Genomic DNA, 20,791 nt, shown 5'->3' with positions numbered 1-20,791 from the left:
GTTCTGCAGAGGTGCTGTATAGGCCTAGCCCGCGCAGCCGTGTAAAACGGGAAGTATGCACGCATACTCCCTACCACGTCCTCGCCATGTAGAGGCACTGTATAAGCCGGAGCTTGTACAGCCGTGCACGAGAGGACCAAAATAGGAAGAATGCATGCATACTCTGCATACTTCCCATTCCACCAGCGCCCATTACGAGTCCACCAGGCATCCGTGAAGGCCTGGAGCTGACTGTCGCTGCCATTATATACCACGCCCCACGGCCGCCAGCCCGGGCACTGGCAGCCCCTTCGCGTTACCTGTGACGTTCTTATGACGACAGGCCGACCGTGTCTTGCAGACAAAAGGTCACTACAATAACTCGACGCCGCGCAGCTATTGCCCCTTGTTGTCCACTAACCAAACCGCCACTGTCCTTGCTCTTACTTCCCTGGTCCTCCTGGTTCCGGTATTATCGGGTTGCAGATACAAGGGCTTCCAATGTGGCCGGTACAGAGGTGTCCTATTATCCTATTAGAATAAAGACCTATCGCTTTGCCAGCAGATGCAGGCACTGGGTGTGGCCCTAGGTTGGTATCCTAGGTAATAGGATGTCGGATGGTTATGGACGATAGCCCTCTGTTTGTCTTCCTGTTGTCTGTGGGTATCGAGTTTGGTGGTGGCAAGCCGCCAAGACCCGTGAAAACTCTGCCATTCTGGCGGCGTTGAGGACGACGTTTCCAAAGACGACCTCTAGCCACGACGCAACGCCGCTGCACCAGTAATGAACGTGATTCTCACTCTCGTACGGGCCTTGCGGTTCGAACGAGACGGAAAGGAACGCCCGTACGACAATACGGGTCGAATCACGATTTTGGTGTTCCTTTTTAACTATATTATAAAGCTAAAGTTTTTACTAATATTTAAAGCAGCCTTTTAACGTAGTCGGCAAGCTAGTGGGCCATGCAAGCTAGTGGGCCACCCAATTTTTGGTGCGATTTAGACCTTTTAGCACCCTAGCAATCTCAACAACTACGAGATATAAAGTATAGCTTTAAGATTGCATATACTATCTAGCTTATTTTAATAGCTAAGAGAATGTTTAGAGCAGTATAGCAGCGTAATCCTATTATATTGTAGGTATTACTTGATTTTAGGGGCTAAAACTAGGCAACATTTTACTGCGGCTAAACAGGGCTATTAAGAGATCTAAAAAATTAACAGATAATATTAAAATAACCACGGATATTATTATCCTAAGTTATAACCTGGAATATTCTATAATTGTTAAGATTGCTAGGGTGCTAAAAGGTCTAAATCGCACTAATAATTGGGTGGCCTACTAGCTTGCATGGCCTACTAGCTTGCCGACTATATTATAACTTAATTATAAAAAGTAATATTTATATAGGCTTTTAAGGTGCAGGCCTTATATTACTTAATTTAGAAGTAGTATTTTTAAAGCTTAATATTTAGCTTTATATACTATTGCCTTCTACTATAGTAGAAGCTTAATAGGAATTAAAAATACTAAGTAATACTTATAAGCTAGGCTTTTAATTAGCTTTAATTTATAATTATATTTAAAAGTATTAAAATAGCTCGCCTATAGTAATTCTTAATACGCTTAGCAGCCTTTTTAAAAATACTATAATAATAATATATTAAGCTATACTACTATATAATATAGTTGCTAGCCTTTAAAAGGTAAATAAAGCCGCTATAAAGCGCAAGGCGCGCAAAAAAAAGCGGATCTAAAAAAAAGAAACTTTAATAATAGAAGCAGGCTTTTAAATAGCTATTTAAAGGCTTAATAAAAACGCCTAAAATAAAAAGTAGTAAAATAGAGTAGATTTTAGCAAAAGCGCGCGGTGCTATAAACGCTGCAGTAAGCTAGGGTATAATATTTATACGTGTAAAAATAATATAAAGGTTGCTATAAATTAGGCTATAAGTTATATATAGTTAATATTTATTAGCGTTATAAAGTAATTAACGTTTAAGGCCGGTTTTTATAATAAAGTAGACAGCTTACTTAGGTAAACGGCTTGCTTATAGAATACGTTACGTAAACGAAGATATTTTATTTTTCTTTCCTTCTATTAACGTATTCTATAAGCGAGCCGTCTACCTAAGTAAGCCGTCTACTTTATTATAAAAACCGGCCTTAAACGTTAATTGCTCTATAATACTAATAGATATTAACTATATATAACTTATAGCCTAATCTATAGTAACCTCTATATTATTTTTATATATATAAATATTATACCCTAGCTTACTGCAGCGTTTATAGCGCTGCGCGCTTTTACTAAAATCTGCTCTGCCTTACTACTTTTTACTTTAGGCGTTTTTATTAAGCTTTTAAATAGCTATTTAAAAGCCTGCTTCTATTATTAAAGTTTTTTCTTTTTAAATCCACTTTTTTTTGCGCGCTTTATACTTTATAGTAGCTTTATTTACCTTTTAAAGGCTAGTAACTATATTATATAGTAGTATAGCTTAATATATTATTATTATAGCACCTTTAAAAAGGCTGCTAAGCGTATTAAAAATTACTATAGGCGAGCTATTTTAATACTTTTAAATATAATTATAAATTAAAGCTAATTAAAAGCCTAGCTTATAAGCGTTGCTTAGTATTTTTAATTTCTATTAAGCCTTTACTATAGCAGAAGGTAATAGTATATAAAGCTAAATATTAAGCTTTAAAAGTACTACTTCTAGATTAAGTAATATAAGGCCTGCACTTTAAAAGCCTATATAAATATTATTCTTTATAATTAAATTATAAAAGGCTGCTTTAAATACTAGTAAAAACTTTAGTTTTATAATATAGTTAATATAGTAGTATATTAAGTCCTTAATTTAGCGCCTGTATACCTTTTTTAATAGTATAAAGTAGCTAATATTAAGCAGCTATAGTAAGTATAATAAATATACTAGTATATAGAAAGTAATAATATTATTTTCCTTATAAATTTTTTTAAATTTAAGTAAATAGTAGCTTTTATAGCTATTAATAATTAGTAGCTAATATATACCTATAGTATAATCCTTTATATACTTATTAAAATACTATAGCTAGGTAATACTAAGCTTATTTATTATCTAGCTATTATTACTTACTACTATAACCTAGTTTAGTAGTATATTATTACTTTTATACTATATAGAAAGGTAGTACTTACCTAAAAAAATAATAAATAGCGGGATAGCTTATTTATAAGTATTAACTTCTTAAATTATTATTATCTATTTATAATTACCTGGCTATATTAATTTTAGATAATTACACCGCTTAAAGCCTATTATAACTATACTAGTTAAAATAACACCTATTTAGAAGCTAGCTTTATTAAAGTTATATATATTTTTATCTAGAATACTATACTTTGCTTTTATATTGCGTATAAGCTTAAACTAATTACTAATTACCTTTAGATCCTTATATAAAGCTCTCTAATAATTATACTTTTAATTAAATTATGTTTTAAGCTTAGGTGTTTGCTTAACAAAGTTCTCTGGCCAGTTCTTGCCAACGTGGCCGGCGGCGCGCTCGGCGAGCAATTTGTTGGCCATCTCTCGTACAGCATGCAGGTTAGGCGGAAATCCTCGCGAATCCAGGTCGAGTATATGTTGAACAACAACTGATTCCTCCAGCTTGGAAAGCTTCTTCGAATTAGGCTCAGAATCGCGTCGTGGGGTCGTTCCAGCGCGTCGATCTCGAAGTGTGCTTCTGGGTACGTTATATGTCGTAATAGCGCGCCGTTCGCTTTTAAATTGCTGCTGATTGATTGCTGCGATAGCCATGCATATTCGACCTTCATTTTGTATTGATTGCACGTTGTGTTGTCGACGCATGGTGGTTGGAAGTTGACGCGTCGCGTTTTTGTGATGAAGTGGACGGCTCGCTTGGGTGGACGGCTCGCTTGTGGAATACGTTAACCAGGATATTGAAAATCTAGTCTGATTTCAGAATAGCGTCAGCCATCCCGGCCCAGCCCCAGCTCAGCCACATCGACGTCGTCGCATCTCTCTGCAACCCATTGCCATTATCACTCGAACACTCAACAACTCTTACATACCAGCTTCGAAGTATCACGTATTTCCCTCTTTCACTGCGGATAGAACTTCAGTGACTCGAAATTGAGTCCGTTGCAGAGCCACCCAAAGCAAGGCTGGCGGCTCTAAGACCCCGCTCTGCCAAAGACAATCCGAGTGTCCTTTGGGCTCGGGACAAGCATGCAGATGGTGGGCCGCAGAAGGCCAGTTTACTGCAGGTGCTGGGGAAGAGATCCCGTTTGGATGCCGCGCCAGTATACCATATCCCGTCCTGGGCATGGCAAGAATGGAGTATCGGGCCGGAGACAACTCCCTCAACGTCATTCCGGAGCCAGCCAGGACAGCAGCCTCCGGATGGCCAGACTATGAGTCAACTGCAGCTTCATATGCAGAACCTACCTCGAGCTCCCAGCCCGCACAAGGCACGAAGTTCATGCCGGATCTTTTGAAACACGTCGAGAACCATGATGAGACGACGAAACTCATTGAGTTGATAGACCAGCGTCGGAATGCCGGAAAAAATGTGCCCCCGGAGCTAATGGAAGCCTTGCGCAAAATGCAGGCAACGTTGAAGCAGAGAACCCAGGACGCCGAGGAATACGACTCTCCATCAAAGGCAGCTGAAGATGCAGTCAAGTGCATCAATGAGAGCATCAGAGAGGCGCAGGCGCGTCCTGGGGACATGAAGGGAAATCCACGCTTCTACTGCACGGATTTCCCTCCTTGTAATCTGTCGTTCACAAGGAGCGAACATTTGGCTAGGCATATACAGTACAGCACACAGTTGGCCCGAGTGATAAATCTGGCATTTTGCTAATGTCTCATAGGAAACATACTAGCGAGAGGCCATTCCAGTGCCACTGTGGCCGCCGCTTCTCACGACTCGATAGCCTCTGTCGTCATGCGCAAACCGTGCATGTCGACGAGGATATTCTACCCTCTCGTCCTGCAAGTATCAAACCGCATGACAATGACGAAGATATCAAGGACCCGACTCCTCGGGGATCCCACGATTCATGGCGCTTCAGCCCGTCGCTGCTCGACCCAAACAGCTTCTCCTTCAACTCTTTTGCAAACCAGCCGCCCGGGTACTACACGCCCACTCCAGGAGGTGTTGGCACGCTCTACCATAACCAGGCTAGCGACCTGCCTGCAAAGGCACCGATGCGGAAACAGCACGATGAAGAAAATGGAGTGAACAGATGTCCCATGTGCTCATGGGAGCTTGAGGGTGGAAGAGTGCGCTCGATGTGATCAACCGCCAGGTTATTTCACAACCGCTTTAGACCCCATTAGTACGGCCTAATATAGTGCTCGCGACCTACCCATACCAGTGCCGATGCACGAACTGCAGAGCTTGAAGTCAAAGGGAACCCTAGAAGTTAGGAAAAAATGGGACCAGGAGCAGTGGGCACGGTCAAGAGCGGAGGAGATAGCACGGGAAGGCGAGACGCCGGACCCTCAACCAAAGGCAACTGAGGACTCCTCCGATTTGACTCCTCGACAGAAAGCCAAAACTACCGTGAAAGGCGGTTCATCACAGGAGAAAATAGTCAAGTCCCGACCCGCTGTTGCCCCGGCCACGAAACCGAAGAATCTCCCCCCGCTATCTGCATCGCCTCCGGTGAATGCCAGTGACTTTGAGGTCTCTCACCCAGTTCACAAAGCCCTCTCCGCAGCTAAACATGCAGCGAAGAGAAAAGCGCCAGCAGGGATAGTCACAGAAAAAAGCTCGAGCGAAGCAGACACTGTCGTTCTCGGCGATGAGGGCTCCAAGATTAAGAAAAAGACCAAGAAAAAGTGCACCGTGAGAGACCCCGAAGGTTATTTGTTCGCCCAGGAATACTCCGATTCCAACGAATCATACTCCGACCAAAGCTCAAACTCTCCCTTGCGATCCCCGGTTCCCGGAGACAGAGATATCAATTGGGCGAACTGGGATGAGGAAACCCGAGGGCTTCTATTACTAGTCTCGAAGCCACGCGGGTTGTTCAACAAGTATACAATATCACAAGATATGACTACTGGAGACGGAGCCCGCTATAAATGCCGACTTCTTGCTGTTGATAGTTCGACACTGGCCAAGAGACGCAATCAGACATCTCTCTCGCTTGATCCGAAATGAATGCAACGACTCGTTTGTAATCTAGACAACTACTTTTTCCGTGTCGAGGTACTATTAGAGTTTCAATATAAGAGGGCAAGACGATATCATATGCTATGTGGAATGCCATATGGATCACCATAGAGCCTTCGTATGACACGAAAGGAGAGAGCTTTGGGGTATTATAAAATACATCGAAGAAGCAACGAAAGGTGCAGCGCTCATATGCCAAAAGGTTCTTGTCCAAGAATTGTATACTAAGAATAAGTTATTAAAACTTTGCCTGTAGACGCTGCCAGCCATGATTTCTCTTTGTCCAATTTCGAAGGCGCCTTGAGCGCACCGGTGTGACAGCAGGCCGCTGGATAACCGAAGAGATTCGATTCTTACATTCGGAATCTCGGAGCAGGGAGTACGTGGTATCATATCCCACAACCAGGACCTTCAGCGAATTGCCTGTCTTTGCAACATGATCTACAAACCCTTGGAACATCTGAAGGAACGACGTTGCCCACGTTTCGTCTTCTTTATTTGCTGCGAAGAGATCCTGTGCTTCTACAACAACAAAGTAATTCGACAGCCTAGAGAACACTTTTTGCAGCATATCTTCCCACTCTGCGTCTGTATGGTCTGCTGCAAATTTCGCAAAGTTTAGTTCTTGAAGATGATTGTGAAGAAGCGTGGAGTTCTGTCTCAACAATTGAAAGACTAGACCTCGAAGCACTTCTGCTAAAGAAGGGAGACCGCTCCCGGGAACTAGAGGGGAAATATTCCAGACAACATGGAGGGACCTTTCCCGGAGGAGTTTGATGACATCTGCGGCGAACTCTTTTGCTTTGGCCCCAGCACGAGGACCAACTTTCACCAGGAAAAGCGAAGACCCTTCGACAGATATCCAACTTCCGAGGGCGTTTAGCAGACTCATAAGTTCTTTGGGCTGCATCATTTGAGACTGCGATCGACTGGATATGGATAGCACTTTATAAAGCATTTCGTCGGGACACGTCCTGGGTTTGAGGACCGATAATATCTGAGAGAATTCGATCTCGTAAATCCGAGGCTTGATGTCGAGTACATCGAGATGAATGCTTTCAGTGATGGTCTTGTGACCTAGTTTTCCAGTTAGTGTGGTCTCTTCCGTCATCGATACCACCACTTACTGGTCGCGACTTGGAGCACATTTGACACCGACTCCTCCACTCTAGCTTGTCTTTCTTTAAGCTCCAGTTGCATTGTTTGCAGCTTTTCATCCCTCCGTTTTATCTCTCCTCGCATCAATTGCAGAATGATGTGGATATCCCGGACTTCGGCTCGGCTGGCGGCACTGGCGATATCGTTGACCGTTCCTGCACAGAGCCTGATTTGCTCGACCGTGTCCTGATACTTGAGCTTGTAAGGCTTGAAGACCGCCGAGAAGGCACGCGCAGCACGTCCCTTGTTGTACCATTCCACAGCCTGCTGCAAGAACAGGATAATATGAGCGTATAGACGCGTTAGCGCCCCTTGCATGTTATCCGTCTTAAACAACTCTGCGCTCAGCTTTGTCTGCCGTAATGCTTCGCCAATACTGGCGAGAGCTTTCGCAAACTCCACAACCAACTCGCTATAGTTCAGGATGCCCTGTGGAACTATTGTTAGGCAGAGTTGAATACACCCTTTCTTCTGGCCTAACCAAGCTTACCTGAAGGACAAATTTGACAGATCCCCACGCCAAACACAGGTATTCCGGATGATGCTGGGCCAAACAATCCAAAACGTTGCTGTAGTACAAGATCGTCCCAGAGAACTTGTCCAGCCATCCCAAGACGACAGTATTTTCGGCTGTGTCCTTTTCGTACCGCTCCTTTGCTTTCTCTACCACGTCTATCACGTCTTTCATGCTAGTGATTCCTTGCAGTATATCCTTCGCCTTCCCGTTGTGTCGGAGCTCCGTTTCCACGAATTTCTTCGCATCTTCGTATGCTTCCTGCGCTATGTCCTTCGGCCTACCATGTCTCAGTCGCGAATGCCTTCTAGGTAATAAGGTGCACGTACTGGGTATCTGAGTCTGGCCTGTACCACGATCTTATCGCGCTCCGGTTCGTAAGTGTAAAAATGCCGTCGCCCTCGTCATCGGGAATGGGCATGGCGACGGTAGACTCGAGCTGTGCCTTGGAAGTGTGTACGAGCACTACATGTACAACATGTGCTTGACGGCCGTGCAGAATGGTGGAGGCGAAGGGTCGACATCGCAGGATAGTTTCGAGTCCTGACGGTCGAGGCTGTGCTGTGCGTGTTGTTCAACGAGGCTGATTTCAGTCTTCCAAGGTTCGATCGCCGCAGAAGAGTGGCGTTTGATCCTTGCAAGAAGCACAGCCCCCACCCGGTGAGCTGAGCGCCTACATATCCAGGCCAGCAGGACGGAGCCTCAGCCTCCCTTTCATGAAAAGACAGCCTAAATCTTTTGACATTCATAACCACAGCTATACTTCGGCCCTCGAGTGCTGTGTGATTTCTAAGATCAAAGGTTTCCTTTCAAATGGCTGAGCAAGACACCTTGCAAGCCGGGAAAAGGCGTCGAGGAGACTCCAACGACATCAGTTTTGACACAAACGACGTTCTTGAGCATGGCCAAAGAACAGACGAAAGGACTACAAAGCGTGCCCGTAGCGCAATCGATGAGGACGTGGCTTCTCCGACAGAGTCTCCACCATATCTAGTCGTCCATATGGTTAAATGCGACGCCGAAGGTAATCACAGAGATCATGACATGGAGGCCACGTACTTGGATATTCCACAACTATTTGAAGGCGACAGCAAAGCAAGCGTCCTTCGCGGCCAGGTACCGATCGATGAAGACGAACTCCATCCCGACATGCTGGAAGAACGTGGCGTCAATTTTGTGGTATACAAAAACTACGATTGCAGAGCATACCACGAAAACGTTAAAGACGACTTCATTCCGCTTCCGCTGCCGCAGATCAAACGAGAAGTGTTGACAGGTCTGAAGGCTCACTTCTTCTCCTTGCCTGAAAACGGTGACGAAGCTACACCCAATTGGGAGTACATTGACAAACTCTCTACATCACTCAAGAAATCGCTTGAAATAGTAGGAAAGATCAATCTCAGCCGTTTACAGCACCTTAGCTTCGAAGCTCCATACACGGGATTCTATCATGCGCGATCACTCCTGGATGACCACGCTACCGGCCGCTCTGGTGTTTTGAGCGAGTTGCATCAGGATAACCTAAGTTCGCTTCTGCACTACGTTCTGAAGTCTTGCGCAGACGATTACGAAGCTGCAGATGCACTTTTTGCCCAGGGATTGGTAGAGAGACGACATTTTCTGAAGCTATTTCCACCAGACGAAGTCGTAGTCGACCCTCAGAGCACAGAGCCGGTAGCATATGTTACTTCATCTTGCGTGCAGAATCATGACTTCGAACTTCTTATCACCTGCTGGAATTGGCAGTATGACGGCGTCTTCCGAAGAAAGGTTACCACGCGCAAGATCACTTGGCCATCGTATGACGACCAGATTCCGATATCTAGACTACCCGTGTATCCGCTGCGATTTGATACATCTGGATTGGAGCAGCGATTACGGAAGCGAGGTAAATTGTTCTGGGATTGTCGGAAACGCAAGTTCGTTAGCTATGAATCTTCGAGTTCGCCTTTGGAGTTGCAGACAGTAAGCACCCCAATCCTTCTGACGATGGGAATGGAATTTAATCTGGTTAGGGCAATCCACGATACATGATAGATATCGCCACTTACAAGCAATTGCATCCTGATGCACCTCAGGCTCCGCAGAACGATGATACAGACCTCGATGCTACTGATCTGGAATCTCCGCCAGACGACCCGTTCGTTCTCCTTCTCCCGGCAACCATCCGTGGCTATGGATTTCATGATAAGAAGTGGAGTATGTAAATTCCATGATCAAGCACCAAAGTGGTTCCGATTGCTGACGATTGCAGACATGCTTTCTTTAGAGCACATTCGCGAAGTAGTCTGGGGCAGTGATGCCTTCGAACGCCGCCTAGTCTTGAAAAGCCAGAAAAAGGAGCTCATAAAGGCCCTCATAACCGTACACATTGCCGTCAACAACTCGTACCGAAGCGACATCATCGAGGGAAAAGGGAAGGGGTTGATAATCATGCTCCATGGTGGACCGGGAACGGGAAAGACATTGACCGCCGAGAGCGTGGCGGAGCTCGCGGAAAAGCCTCTCTACAGAGTTACCTGCGGCGACATCGGCACTGATCCTGAAGGCGTGGAGAAATACCTCGAGTCCGTTCTCTATATTGGGACGATTTGGGGATGTGTAGTCCTTCTTGACGAAGCTGACGTTTTTCTGGAGGAGAGGGTCCCGACTGACCTCCAACGGAATGCACTAGTTTCGGTGTTTCTTCGAGTACTGGAGTACTACGACGGTATTTTGATCCTGACATCCAACCGCGTTGGGACTTTTGACGAGGCGTTCAAGTCAAGAGTGCAACTAGCGATGCATTACCCGCCACTAGATCTGAACGGACGCTGGCAAATATGGAGAGATTTTCTGAAATCTATGGTGCGAGATGGCGAGAACGTAGATGATGAGGAGATCGGAGATAAGCTTGAGCTGTTAGCGCGCTCCGAGCTCAATGGGAGACAGATCAGAAACACTGTCAACACTGCCAGGCAGCTGGCGCTGTACAAGAAGGAGAGACTTGCGTATAAGCACTTTGAACAGGCTATCGACGTCACGAACGAGTTCGAGGAGTACATCAATAAAGCGCAGGGGCATAAGGATGAAGAATACGCGAGGATGCAGGGGCATAGACACTGACATTCGACGTAAATTCAAAAGGTCTATTCTTCGGATACAAAAATCAATTCTGCCTTCTCGTTGTAGTTACCATTCAATTCGATCAACGTGAAGCTGAACCTAGCCGGACAAATTACTGCCTATGGAGCGTTCGCGATCCAATAATCCCACCCGGCCACCCATCAACCTCCTCTGTTCCCGCATTGCCCATGGGGTTTCGGGATTAACGTCGATCGGACTGTCGTGGTCCATGGCGAGAATACGATCTGAAAGTAAAGAGGGGGAAGACGTAGGTATCGTTGAGTCTTTGAATTTACCTCGAATGTCAGTGTCTTTGCCCCTGCATCCTCGCGTGTACTTCATCCAGAATACGATCTGAGAGCAAAGAGAGGGAAAACGTAGGTATTGTTGAGCCTTGGTCGTCTTTGTCTCTGCTAAGCTTCTTTTGCTTCTTGTGTAAACAATCGCGAATGTGGTCGACGGAGACGGTGCGGAGAACGGGGCGGTGACAATGCTGACATTTGACGGTGTCTAAGGTAGGAGAATCGGCGACTGCAAGTAGTAGACCTTTGTGGAGCATATGTGCTTCAGTAGTCATGTCCCGAGATATTGTGTATGTTGTGAAAAACGTTGGAGGCTTGCACGCATCTTTGTGGGTCTCTTCTTCGAGCTCTTCGGCGTGCTTCTTCTTTCGTTGCAGCGAGTCGAGACTACACAGAGGTCAGCAGGGGGCGTGAGAAATCCAAGTGGCATGATGGCCTAAATGATCAAAGCTAGAGGACTAAAGTCCAAGAGGAGGGACGTACGCGGCCTATCTATTCCGGAGGAGGCGTTTCTGCTGCTTGAGCTCCTGGATCTCGTCGTTGTTGGTGGCGTTCTGGATGAGCAAGTCGATGTTGAGGAGGGTCCGCTCCGGCGGGATGTCAAATCGGTCGTTCTTCTTTAGTGGACTCAAACCCCCATGTTGAGGTTCTGGGCTCGGAGGTAGTGATACAGGTTCAAAGCTGTAAAGGGATTTGGAATTCCCGTGTTTTTCAACGTCGCTATCGCTGGGAGATATGACCTCACTAATCCTCACTCTCTGACGTCTCTTCTGGATTCGCGAGTGCCTCTCGCGAATACGCTCTGTCTCAAATTCCCGGCTTAGCTGCTCGAAATGCGTCGCTAAGGTAGAGACTGTCGACGGGTTGCGATTTTGAAGACCAGATCGTGGTCTTCTTGAATGACTAGCCCGCTTTGATAATAACTCGACGAACCTCGACCTATTCTTTGGCAAAGACGAAGGGGTACTTTGGCCGCGAGCGTTCAATGTGCCCGTCATGTCTGGAGGCTGGAGAGACTCTGGAGGTATCGACTGGCTCTGCGATGTCACTTCCCACATATGCAGCCTACGGGACTGCGTGTCCACCAAGGTGCGCAGCGTTGCGTTCTCCAGTTCGATGTCTTCCACACTTCTCTGGCCGGAAGGAATGCCAGTTGGGGTTTCTGACAGCGTTGATCGAGATCTCTTGCCTAATACCAGGCCCGATTCGTTCGTGTTGCGTTCAACTCTGTCCCGCGCCCAAAGGACGTCTGGTCTAGTGTTTGATAAGGGAGACTTAGGAGCCAACAGCCTTGCCTCAGGCTTCAGTGAAACCGACTCCATGATTGAGATGAGGAACGTGAATAGCTCCTTGAACAACTTAACCTTTCTCTACGCAAGTAGCAGAGAGTGTACGATTGCTAGGGTGTTGGTCGACCGCGAGTGGCAGGGAGGGCGATGCTGATGAGGGGCGAAGATCAAAATGTGGCAAGTGGCTTAGACACTGCCGCACGCCCTTCTAAAAGGAGATGGGTTTTTTCTAGGTCTGATCCCGGAGGAACAACCGAATGGCAGGCTCGTCATGCACAATATTTATTCAAAAGGTTTCTAGTTAGCGTGAATGATGTTGAATTAGAGTTGAGTTAACGTAGGTTAGTGAAAAGAGCACGTGATATATCGGGCCGATCTCTGGGCCGATCTTGCCGCCGATTCCGTCACCGGCATTCCCTCCCTATAACACCCAATATATCGATTCCGAAAGGTTCTGCGCAGTAAAATACAATAATATATCACAGGGGATTTCTCACTGGCTGGCTTGTCTCGTACACACATCCTATGGGCCTCTACCACGCCACATATGTTTTAACAATGACAACCAGCGTGCTTGAAGTAATCCATATATTTACATATCTGGTGGTATCGAAATTCCCCCTATCTACCTACCCCTGCCTTACGCCCTCTCCAATCTCCAACTCACTCATCAACTCCCCAATCCCATCCTCCACATCATCCAGCCCCTTAAACCCTTCCTCCACAACCCACCTCTGGCTCCCACTCCACAGCACCCCACACGCCTTGCCCACAACCAGCAACCCCGGCGGCCGACTGCCCTCCTCCTCCACGGCTGCACACACAAACTCCAGCGTCGTCCTGATGACTCTCTGATCCGGACAGCTCGCCCGCTCCAGCACCGCGCATGGCGTGCTCCGCGGCCACCCCTTCTCCCTGTCATCGTCCACCAAGCTCTCCACCAGCGCCGCCAGCCGATGCAGCGCCATCAGGAACACCGTCGTCCGCGACTCCACATACGCCGGTGGGTCTGGCGCCGCGCCTTTCCGCCCCGTGCCCGTGCAGATAAGCACCTGGTCCGCGACCGCGCGGTGCGTCGCGGGGATGGCGGCGAACAACGGCGCGCTCAGCGCGCTCGTGATGCCGGGCAGCACCGTCGGCGCCCAGCCGTGGGCGCGGAAGAAGTCGAACTCCTCGCCGCCGCGGCCGTAAATGTAGGGGTCGCCTTGCTTGAGCCGCACGACGTTCTTGCCGGCTTGCAGGCCCTCGAGCCCCATAGCGAGGAGCTCTTCCTGTGCGCGCTCGGCGTTGCCGGGGAACTTGCGCGCGATGTAGACGGTGGTGCGCCGCGGGACGAGGTCGAGGACGGGGGCGGGGACGAGTTTGTCGGCGAGGATGAGATCGGCGGCGAGGATGGCTTTGTGGGTTGCGCGGGTGAGGAGGTCGGGGTGGCCGGGGCCGGAACCTGCGAGGATGATTCGGCCGCGCCTCTTTCTATTGTCTATAGCTGTGGTGGATATTCCGGAGGTGGAAGAGGTGGAGTAGCTGCGCAACGCCGTTTCGACATCTGCGTCTGTGATCGCGGCGAGGCGGCGGAGGGGCCAGTACTCGCAGATCTGGGCGAGCCAGCGCATGCGCCGGGTTTTGGCGGCCTCGATGTCTTCGGGGGTTATGAGTTTGTTGAAAGAGGATGACTGCCCGCCGTCTTCTTCCTCCGCTTCTAGGTCCATGGACAGCTCTGCCGCGTGGTCTTCTTCCCATATCCGGCGGCGTATTGTGCCCAGGCGCTCCACGGCGGCGCCTAGGTGTGAAGGGAGCGAAGAGGCAATCTCGCGGCGGATGCGAGCAGAGAGCTTGCAGCCCTTGCCAGAGGTTGTGACGCCGATTTGGAGGGGCCCGTCGGAGTGAGTAGAGAGGAGTGTGAAGGTGCAGAGGTTAGGCGCGTCGGCCACGTTTACGGGAATGCGTAGTCGCCTGCATAGGTTGGAAATGTGTGCGCCTTTGCGAAGTTAGATAGCCTGCTGCTGTTACTTAGGGTATAGGTACGTACTCAGTGGGTTCTTGCCCCCCAATGTCACGAAGACAGCGTCCACGACACGATCTACCTCGTCCCGACCGAGAGTTGTCAAATCGTTGTCTCTGAACGCCCTCTTCATCCACTCAGCCTCGCCTTCCTCTATCCGCTTTATCAAGCCATAGTGAAGAGAAGCATCTTCGGGCGCGACGAGAACGGGTTTCGCGCCAACCTCAATTGAGCGCGTGCATCGCGCTCCGGCCAGAGGATTAGATCCGACTATGAGGTGTATATGCGAGGTTGAGTCGACGGCAGTAAGGAGTGCGGAAGCCATGCAAATGCGGGCGATTTTGGGTGGAGGCAGTGTTGGACTGTGCTGTCGTGGTCCCAGCCGGTAAAAGAGGGTAATAATGGGCAAGGAAAAGAGTGACGAGAGACTATACAGATAAAAGATGTCTAGATCGGTGCCAGATCGGAGGGCGGAGATGCAGTGGGTGACCTGGGAGCTTTTTTGCAGGGTCAATGGCGCGATCAATGGTGGCGTTCCTTTATCGGCGTATCGGTCATCAGAGTCTAGCCGTTTTGGGGCCTGGTCTAAGGTTTCAACGTCTCCGAGGAAAAGCTTGTCCAGCGTGTCCAGGTGGAAATAAATTCCGAGGGCACTCAAACAAATGTGTGTGTGCATTCGTCGAAACGACTGGGCGGGCTTGCAAATGGTTCAAATCGATTCCCCGGGGGTCCCAGCTTCGAGGCTGAAGCTACTCCTCTTTGCCCATGACAATATTGAGAGCTTTGCGGCTCAGACCAACGCTATGCTCAAGAGCATTGAGCTTGGCCATGGCTGATATCAAGGCTGGGTCCTGGCTCTCAACTCGGATCTTCTCTTTGACGCGAACCTCCTGGTCTCTATAGCTGAAAACTCGGTCCACTTCATCGTGTATGGGCGGCCGGGTTCCACCCAAGGCCATCGCAAGCCTGCCACGGATGTCAAAGCCAGAATGTGATTCTTCGGCTGGGTTACAGAGCTCCAGGGTACGTATTTCGAGAAGGAGGGCCGCGTCAAATATGGATAGATGGAATGAGACATTGCGGGGTAGCGGAGGGTCGAATATCTGAACGCTCTATTAGCATCAAATGATCCCGACCAAAAGCCATGATATACACACCTGCTCATCTATCGGCTTCTCAGTCCACGGACGCTGAACATCAGAGTATCCCTTGAGAGCTTGCCGTGCTTCCTGTATGTTGTCGTACAGCAGTTGGAACTGGCCCGAGATGAAGTTTGCGTTCTTTGCATCTCCGGTCCATGTAGTCACATCAATCACGTCCAAGCACGCGTTTATCAGTGTTCGGACAGACGTCAATTGCTCGATGACGAGGGTCGGGGCTTGCGGCGCAGCTGAGATGGCGAGGTCGTAGCTCGAGGAGCCGCGAGGGGGCGGGAGACTAGCCAGCTTGAGTTTGATGTTCTATATAGACTTTGTCAGTGTGAAGCAACTGGGAGGGCGTCAGGTAGCCATACACCCTTCACTATGCGGGTCCCGACACGTGTCACAAGGCCTTTGAGGGACTCTGAGCGGACCGAGGTGAGGACGAGGGTTGAGCCGTTCTCGTTGGGTGCGAGCAAGGCAGCGCACTCTTCCAGCCCAGCTTTGAGGGAGTGGAGGGTGTCCTGGAGCTGGACTAGCAGCCATTCGAGCTCCCGGTCCTGTGAAGGGCGTCAGGATGGATCAGGAGCATGGTAAATGGCAAAGCATACCTGGGCAGCGGAAACTTGGAGGGCAAGCTGGTCGGACGAGATAGGGGGCCAGACAGCAGCAGACATGGCGTAGAGTGCTGGCCAGACAGATGTCTATTTTACTGTGTCTACTGAGGAACTGCTGCTGGAGTGGTCGATCTAGTACTGAAGTGGTAGTCCTGGAGCCGAAAGTGGTATCATTCTCCTAAAAGTGGTAATCCTACATGCTCGCGTGTCGCGGGTCTGGACGAAGACAGAAAAATCACGTGCAGCTCGGCTCAGTTGGGCATGTCTTGGCACTTGCGAAAGCGTGGAAGCCAGAGGGGTTGTGAAACCTTGAACGCGGTTTACAGGCGGGGCTTCAGGTTTCACAACCCCTCTGGCTTCCACACTTTTGCAAGTGCCAAGACTCACCAAAACAGGTAATCGATCACGTGCCTATCTATATCAACGGTCGCTTTCGCGCTGGCGCGCTGGCGGTGACGGGGGTGCCGGAGTCTTCACCGAGGCGTGAGGCGGTCCCAGTGACGTAACGCCATGAATTTACCCAGGCAATACGCTAAGCACCTTGGTCTGGAGCCCGTCACGGTTGTGTGTGCCTGGACACAAACATCGATACGTCACCTACCCAGCCCCTTCATAAACACGGCCCGCTCGCCCACAATCCCTAAGCGTTTCATCCTCTTTCCCCGTCTACCAATCTCTGGCTGCGCAGCGTTCCTGGCCCCTACTAACCCACAGCACCCTTAATTCCACCACCATGGCACCCGCATCCCGTATGTACCACCCATCACCGTTCCTCTAAATTCCGTTGGCCTAATCCAGCCGCAGGCCCTATCCTCGGGCTCGTCTCCCTCATCATCCTCGCTGGCGGCATCCTCTTCCAATTCCTCGTCATCCTCTCCGGCGGCGTCAACGGCAGCCCCGAGAACCAGATCTACTTCCTGCAAGCCAGCAACATCGCCAACATCGCCGGCGCCCGCAATCCCTCGCGATGGACCTTCTTCGCCGTGTGCGGCGTCGATGCCAAGGGCCACAATGCCAACTGCGGCAAACCCGTGCCCGCGCTGCCCTTTGATCCGCCCCGCAACTTTGGCACCACGACGAATGTGCCTGCCCAGTTCCTCGGCACCCACAAGTTCTATTACCTATCCCGCTTCATGTTCGCCTTCTACCTCATCGCCCTTTTCTTCGCCGCATGTGCCCTATGCACCGGTGTACTGGCCCTTTGCAGCAGGCTGGGTGGCTATCTCTCTGGCCTGACCGTCTCTATTGCCCTTTTTTTCCAGACCCTGGCTGCTGCCTTAATGACGTGAGCCTTCACTCCTACTCATTCAATATTGAAGTACGTCTAACCATCAACAGTGCCTGGACCGTTGAAGGACGCAATGCATTCAGGCGTGGCGGCCACAGTGCCTCCCTGGGCAAGAAGGCCTATGGCTTCACCTGGGGCGCCATGGCCTGCTTCCTCATCGCCACCGTGCTCTTCTGCGTCGGCGGTGCCGTCAGTGGCAGTGGCAACCGTAGCAGCACTGTCAGCCGCAAGCGGTCAACTCGCTCAACGCGCAGCCGGGGCAGCTTCCTCGACACTGATAGCCAGAAGCGCGTGAAGGATGACTACGCGTAAAGCACCACCGCTAAGACTTTAAAATATTAATTGTGTGCAAAAGTGTGTATTTGGAGAATGAGCTAGGAGTGTTCATGAAAGATGCGCCCTACATAATGACATTATGAGCTACTTTGTTTCGAGCCGAGATTGTATGATGGATGCGCAGTTGCCAGACCTTTTCATGTCTATATATCCGCTTGGGCTGGCTATAAGCTCTTGTAATTACTCTACGTAATGAATAAAGCATTAACTGCTACTGTCTATACCCCTTGCTTTATTTCCTGCGCGAGTCGACTTCTCAATTTCTGTTTCGATGTCTTGAAATCGACATTTACTATCTCATCAATCAATGCACGTTTTCTCAGCTGATGTCTATGGACGACACATAGCGTAAGGATAAGGACTTTGCCAGTTTCTAATCACAGAGCTTCTAGGGCCAACGTACCTAGATTAAGGCCACCGTCGCGTCTAGAGCTAAGCTTGTTTACTACATAAAGAGTTATCATTGATACCAGTAAGGAGATTATCTATGTAATCCTACAGATGTTAAGTACAAACCCAAACCAACATACAGACAAGTCCATCCCCTCAACATCTCCCACAGCCCTCGCCACCCCCCTCACATTCCCAATACCCCTACAAACCCGAGTATCCACCACTCCCCCTCCCAAACCCTCCTCTCATCCCGCCACCATACCCGCCATACCCACCCCTCCCCCCCGCCATACTCGCCACAATCGCCATCATCTGCGCACTCGGCGACTCCTTCAACTGCCCAAACCGCCCCTGATACACACTCATCACAGCGCCCCTCGCCACAATCCTTCCCCCACACCCCTTCAGCCCCTCCACCCCCCTCACCACCTCCTCCGCCACCCTCCTCACACCCCCCTGCGCCCCGCCATACGCCTGCTGCGCCCCATACATCTGCCCCGCATACCCCATCATCATCATCTGCTGCTGCTGCTGCCCCTGCTGCGCCCAGCGCCGCGCGAGACTCGCAATCGCGGGCCCACTCACACGGAAATGCGCAGCGACGACATCCGTCCACAAGGGGTCGAACAGGCCGCGCAGCCAGCCGAGGACGCCGAACTGCAGCGTCAGCGCGTGCAAGCTAGCATTGTACGCGGCGCTCTGCAGGGACCCCGCGGCGGCGGCGTGGGCGGGCTCGTTGCAGAAGGGCTGCTCGCAGAAGACCATGGCCTGGATGCTGATCAGGACCTGCAGCAGGGTGGACTCGCGCGGGTTCCAGGGCTCGCCGGCGAAGGTGCCGAGCAGGGAGAGGCAGACCTTGCCGTCCGGGTACAGGTTTGGGTTGAAGGAGGCGGTGCCGCCGCCGGTCGTGCGGAAGTTGACGAGCGGGTTCGTGTTGGGGTAGTTCTCCGGCAGCAGCATGTCGAATTCGAAGAGGCCCAGCTCGTAGGGCGTGTCGCGCGGGCCGACGATGAGGAATTTGAGCACGTCGAGGCGCGAGCAGCCGTGGCGCACGAAGATGCCCGGGGGCAGGCTGGTTTTGAGGGTCGTGATGTCGGTGATGATGCTTTTGATGCGGCCTGGTGGGGAGTGGGAGAGCTGGGTGGCCAGTTGGCCGAAGGCGTGGGTGCTTATGATCTCGGCGTCGTCGACTTCGCTCATGTTCGTTAGTTCTGGGGAGCGGGTCTTTGATGTGGAAGACGGGTTCTTGGGGGCATTCGGGTGGGTTGTTAGGAAGGCTGAGAGGTCGGAGATTTGCCTGCAGAGCCAGAGCATTTGTTGACCCTCTTCGCTGTTGAAATCCTGGCGGTTGTTCTTTGCGCCGTTTAGCATCATATTGCTCTGGATGCTGAGCTTCTGTAGGCAGTCCGCGATGCTAGAACTCGTCTCCTTCTTAGTGTTTCCGTGACCACCAAAGGAGAGCGTCATCAGATTGACATCTCCATCCTTCGAAATACGCTCGGCGAAGAGTGTCTTGCCTGCAAGGGCATTATGGTTGCACAGGACTCGAATGCAGTCGAGCATAGCCTGGTAGATCCCCCGCCGCGTTGAGGCATCCTGAAGACTGTCGTTCCGGATCAGCTCCGCAAACTTGTCTAGAATCATACTGTTCCTAAGCATCGAGACCAGGCCTGCCGGGGGGTTGGTGTCGAAGTCAGTCTTGCGATCCTTGGATGGCAACAAGACGGCCATCAGACCAAACACCTTTTCGGTACCGCGGTCCCAATTGCTCTCCGTGACTTTCGCCTGGTATTTGCCGACTTCGGCTTGCTGTCGGGACGGGTCAGGGCGCAGACGCAGACCATGAATGCCGATAGGGGAGCCGCCAGTGCCACCGTACCCTACACCTGTGCCCCTATTGTAACCTGGTCGGCGTCGTGCTGCCAGGGATGCGGCGCGTTGAGAATCCCAGGCGTACTCCTGATCGAGGCCGCACAGAAGCGCCCAGATGATGAATAACTTTCCAAGATCACAGCACCAGGTAACATTCATTCCCTGTGCGGAAGTTCGAGTGTGGGACTGCTTTCCAGTGTTTGCTGAGCCACATCCAACACAAGCAGATTGCTTGTGGCATTTCGAGCACGTCATATAGGAGGTAGGGAGTGCTGGTGTCAAGTTAGTATCCTTCGACGATTGTGTGCAGGTTGCAGACTCACATTCTCTCGCCAACCAGCGTCTAAACATTATAGTCACACTGTCTTCAGTAGCCAGTCTAGACTTGCAGCCTATGCAGCGCCTGTCGGTGATCATTTGGGCAATGTCCTGCCAAGTGGCGAGGTTTGAAGATGATCCACCCCCATGGCCTCTCGACGGTGGTGCCATAATGAAAGGTTAAAAATATGGATACCGAGAAAGATTTGCTGGGTTAAGTGAGCAAGGTAGCAATGCAGATGGAGAAGAAGAAAATCTCCTGGCGAGATTATTAATA

The 20,791-nt window shown here is 50.0% G+C and overlaps 8 protein-coding genes across 8 annotated transcripts; 3 read left to right on the top strand and 5 right to left on the bottom strand.

Moving 5' to 3' along the window:
- Nucleotides 1-4,048: 4,048 nt before the first annotated feature.
- On the top strand, nucleotides 4,049-6,169 carry BDZ99DRAFT_574850 (uncharacterized protein; the record flags this gene model as incomplete). Its single annotated transcript, XM_033728413.1, has 3 exons — nucleotides 4,049-4,815; nucleotides 4,872-5,294; nucleotides 5,356-6,169. The coding sequence occupies exons 1-3, from the start codon at nucleotides 4,322-4,324 to the stop codon at nucleotides 6,167-6,169; spliced, it is 1,731 nt and encodes a 576-aa protein (XP_033572219.1). The 5' UTR covers nucleotides 4,049-4,321.
- Nucleotides 6,170-6,419: 250 nt separating this feature from the next.
- BDZ99DRAFT_396420 (uncharacterized protein) lies at nucleotides 6,420-8,027 on the bottom strand (the record flags this gene model as incomplete). Its single annotated transcript, XM_033715990.1, has 3 exons — nucleotides 6,420-7,258; nucleotides 7,309-7,768; nucleotides 7,830-8,027. 3 exons carry the CDS (start codon nucleotides 8,025-8,027, stop codon nucleotides 6,420-6,422), a joined length of 1,497 nt encoding a protein of 498 aa, XP_033572218.1.
- A 639-nt stretch (nucleotides 8,028-8,666) lies between these two features.
- BDZ99DRAFT_450894 (P-loop containing nucleoside triphosphate hydrolase protein) lies at nucleotides 8,667-10,958 on the top strand (the record flags this gene model as incomplete). The annotated part of the gene is made up of 3 exons (XM_033718186.1): nucleotides 8,667-9,818; nucleotides 9,869-10,052; nucleotides 10,108-10,958. 3 exons carry the CDS (start codon nucleotides 8,667-8,669, stop codon nucleotides 10,956-10,958), a joined length of 2,187 nt encoding a protein of 728 aa, XP_033572217.1.
- A 518-nt stretch (nucleotides 10,959-11,476) lies between these two features.
- On the bottom strand, nucleotides 11,477-12,829 carry BDZ99DRAFT_116203 (uncharacterized protein). The gene is made up of 2 exons (XM_033712474.1): nucleotides 11,744-12,829; nucleotides 11,477-11,647 (listed from the first exon to the last, which is right to left on the bottom strand). The coding sequence occupies exon 1, from the start codon at nucleotides 12,580-12,582 to the stop codon at nucleotides 11,749-11,751; it is 834 nt and encodes a 277-aa protein (XP_033572216.1). The 5' UTR covers nucleotides 12,583-12,829; the 3' UTR covers nucleotides 11,477-11,647; nucleotides 11,744-11,748.
- A 293-nt stretch (nucleotides 12,830-13,122) lies between these two features.
- Nucleotides 13,123-15,020, bottom strand: BDZ99DRAFT_424578 (siroheme synthase). The gene is made up of 2 exons (XM_033717062.1): nucleotides 14,579-15,020; nucleotides 13,123-14,527 (listed from the first exon to the last, which is right to left on the bottom strand). Exons 1-2 carry the CDS (start codon nucleotides 14,874-14,876, stop codon nucleotides 13,179-13,181), a joined length of 1,647 nt encoding a protein of 548 aa, XP_033572215.1. The 5' UTR covers nucleotides 14,877-15,020; the 3' UTR covers nucleotides 13,123-13,178.
- Nucleotides 15,021-15,213: 193 nt separating this feature from the next.
- Nucleotides 15,214-16,367, bottom strand: BDZ99DRAFT_502101 (uncharacterized protein; the record flags this gene model as incomplete). The annotated part of the gene is made up of 4 exons (XM_033723866.1): nucleotides 15,214-15,654; nucleotides 15,709-16,011; nucleotides 16,065-16,250; nucleotides 16,302-16,367. 4 exons carry the CDS (start codon nucleotides 16,365-16,367, stop codon nucleotides 15,301-15,303), a joined length of 909 nt encoding a protein of 302 aa, XP_033572214.1. The 3' UTR covers nucleotides 15,214-15,300.
- Nucleotides 16,368-16,921: 554 nt separating this feature from the next.
- Nucleotides 16,922-18,158, top strand: BDZ99DRAFT_424574 (SUR7-domain-containing protein). Its single transcript, XM_033717061.1, has 3 exons — nucleotides 16,922-17,056; nucleotides 17,112-17,592; nucleotides 17,646-18,158. The coding sequence occupies exons 1-3, from the start codon at nucleotides 17,041-17,043 to the stop codon at nucleotides 17,905-17,907; spliced, it is 759 nt and encodes a 252-aa protein (XP_033572213.1). The 5' UTR covers nucleotides 16,922-17,040; the 3' UTR covers nucleotides 17,908-18,158.
- Nucleotides 18,159-18,972: 814 nt separating this feature from the next.
- On the bottom strand, nucleotides 18,973-19,437 carry BDZ99DRAFT_349151 (ubiquitin-conjugating enzyme; the record flags this gene model as incomplete). Its single annotated transcript, XM_033714479.1, has 1 exon — nucleotides 18,973-19,437. A coding segment is annotated over one exon (465 nt), but the record flags the coding sequence as incomplete, so codon positions are not given.
- Nucleotides 19,438-20,791: the final 1,354 nt, after the last annotated feature.

Source organism: Mytilinidion resinicola, assembly GCF_010093595.1.
Source record: "Mytilinidion resinicola strain CBS 304.34 unplaced genomic scaffold BDZ99scaffold_19, whole genome shotgun sequence".
Taxonomy (NCBI): Eukaryota; Fungi; Ascomycota; class Dothideomycetes; order Mytilinidiales; family Mytilinidiaceae; genus Mytilinidion; species Mytilinidion resinicola.
The sequence above is the reverse complement of the archived record's forward strand: the minus strand, read 5'-3'. Positions and strand labels throughout refer to the sequence as shown.

Bases quoted from the DNA above. Each gene is read 5' to 3' on its own strand.
- BDZ99DRAFT_116203 (XM_033712474.1), bottom strand. From the start codon at position 12,582: ATGGAGTCGGTTTCACTGAAGCCTGAGGCAAGGCTGTTGGCTCCTAAG.
- BDZ99DRAFT_424578 (XM_033717062.1), bottom strand. From the start codon at position 14,876: ATGGCTTCCGCACTCCTTACTGCCGTCGACTCAACCTCGCATATACAC. The intron at 14,528-14,578 runs GTACGTACCTAT...AACTTCGCAAAG, and splicing joins GGGGGGCAAGAACCCACTGA to GCGCACACATTTCCAACCTA.
- BDZ99DRAFT_424574 (XM_033717061.1), top strand. The intron at 17,593-17,645 runs GTGAGCCTTCAC...AACCATCAACAG, and splicing joins CTGGCTGCTGCCTTAATGAC to TGCCTGGACCGTTGAAGGAC.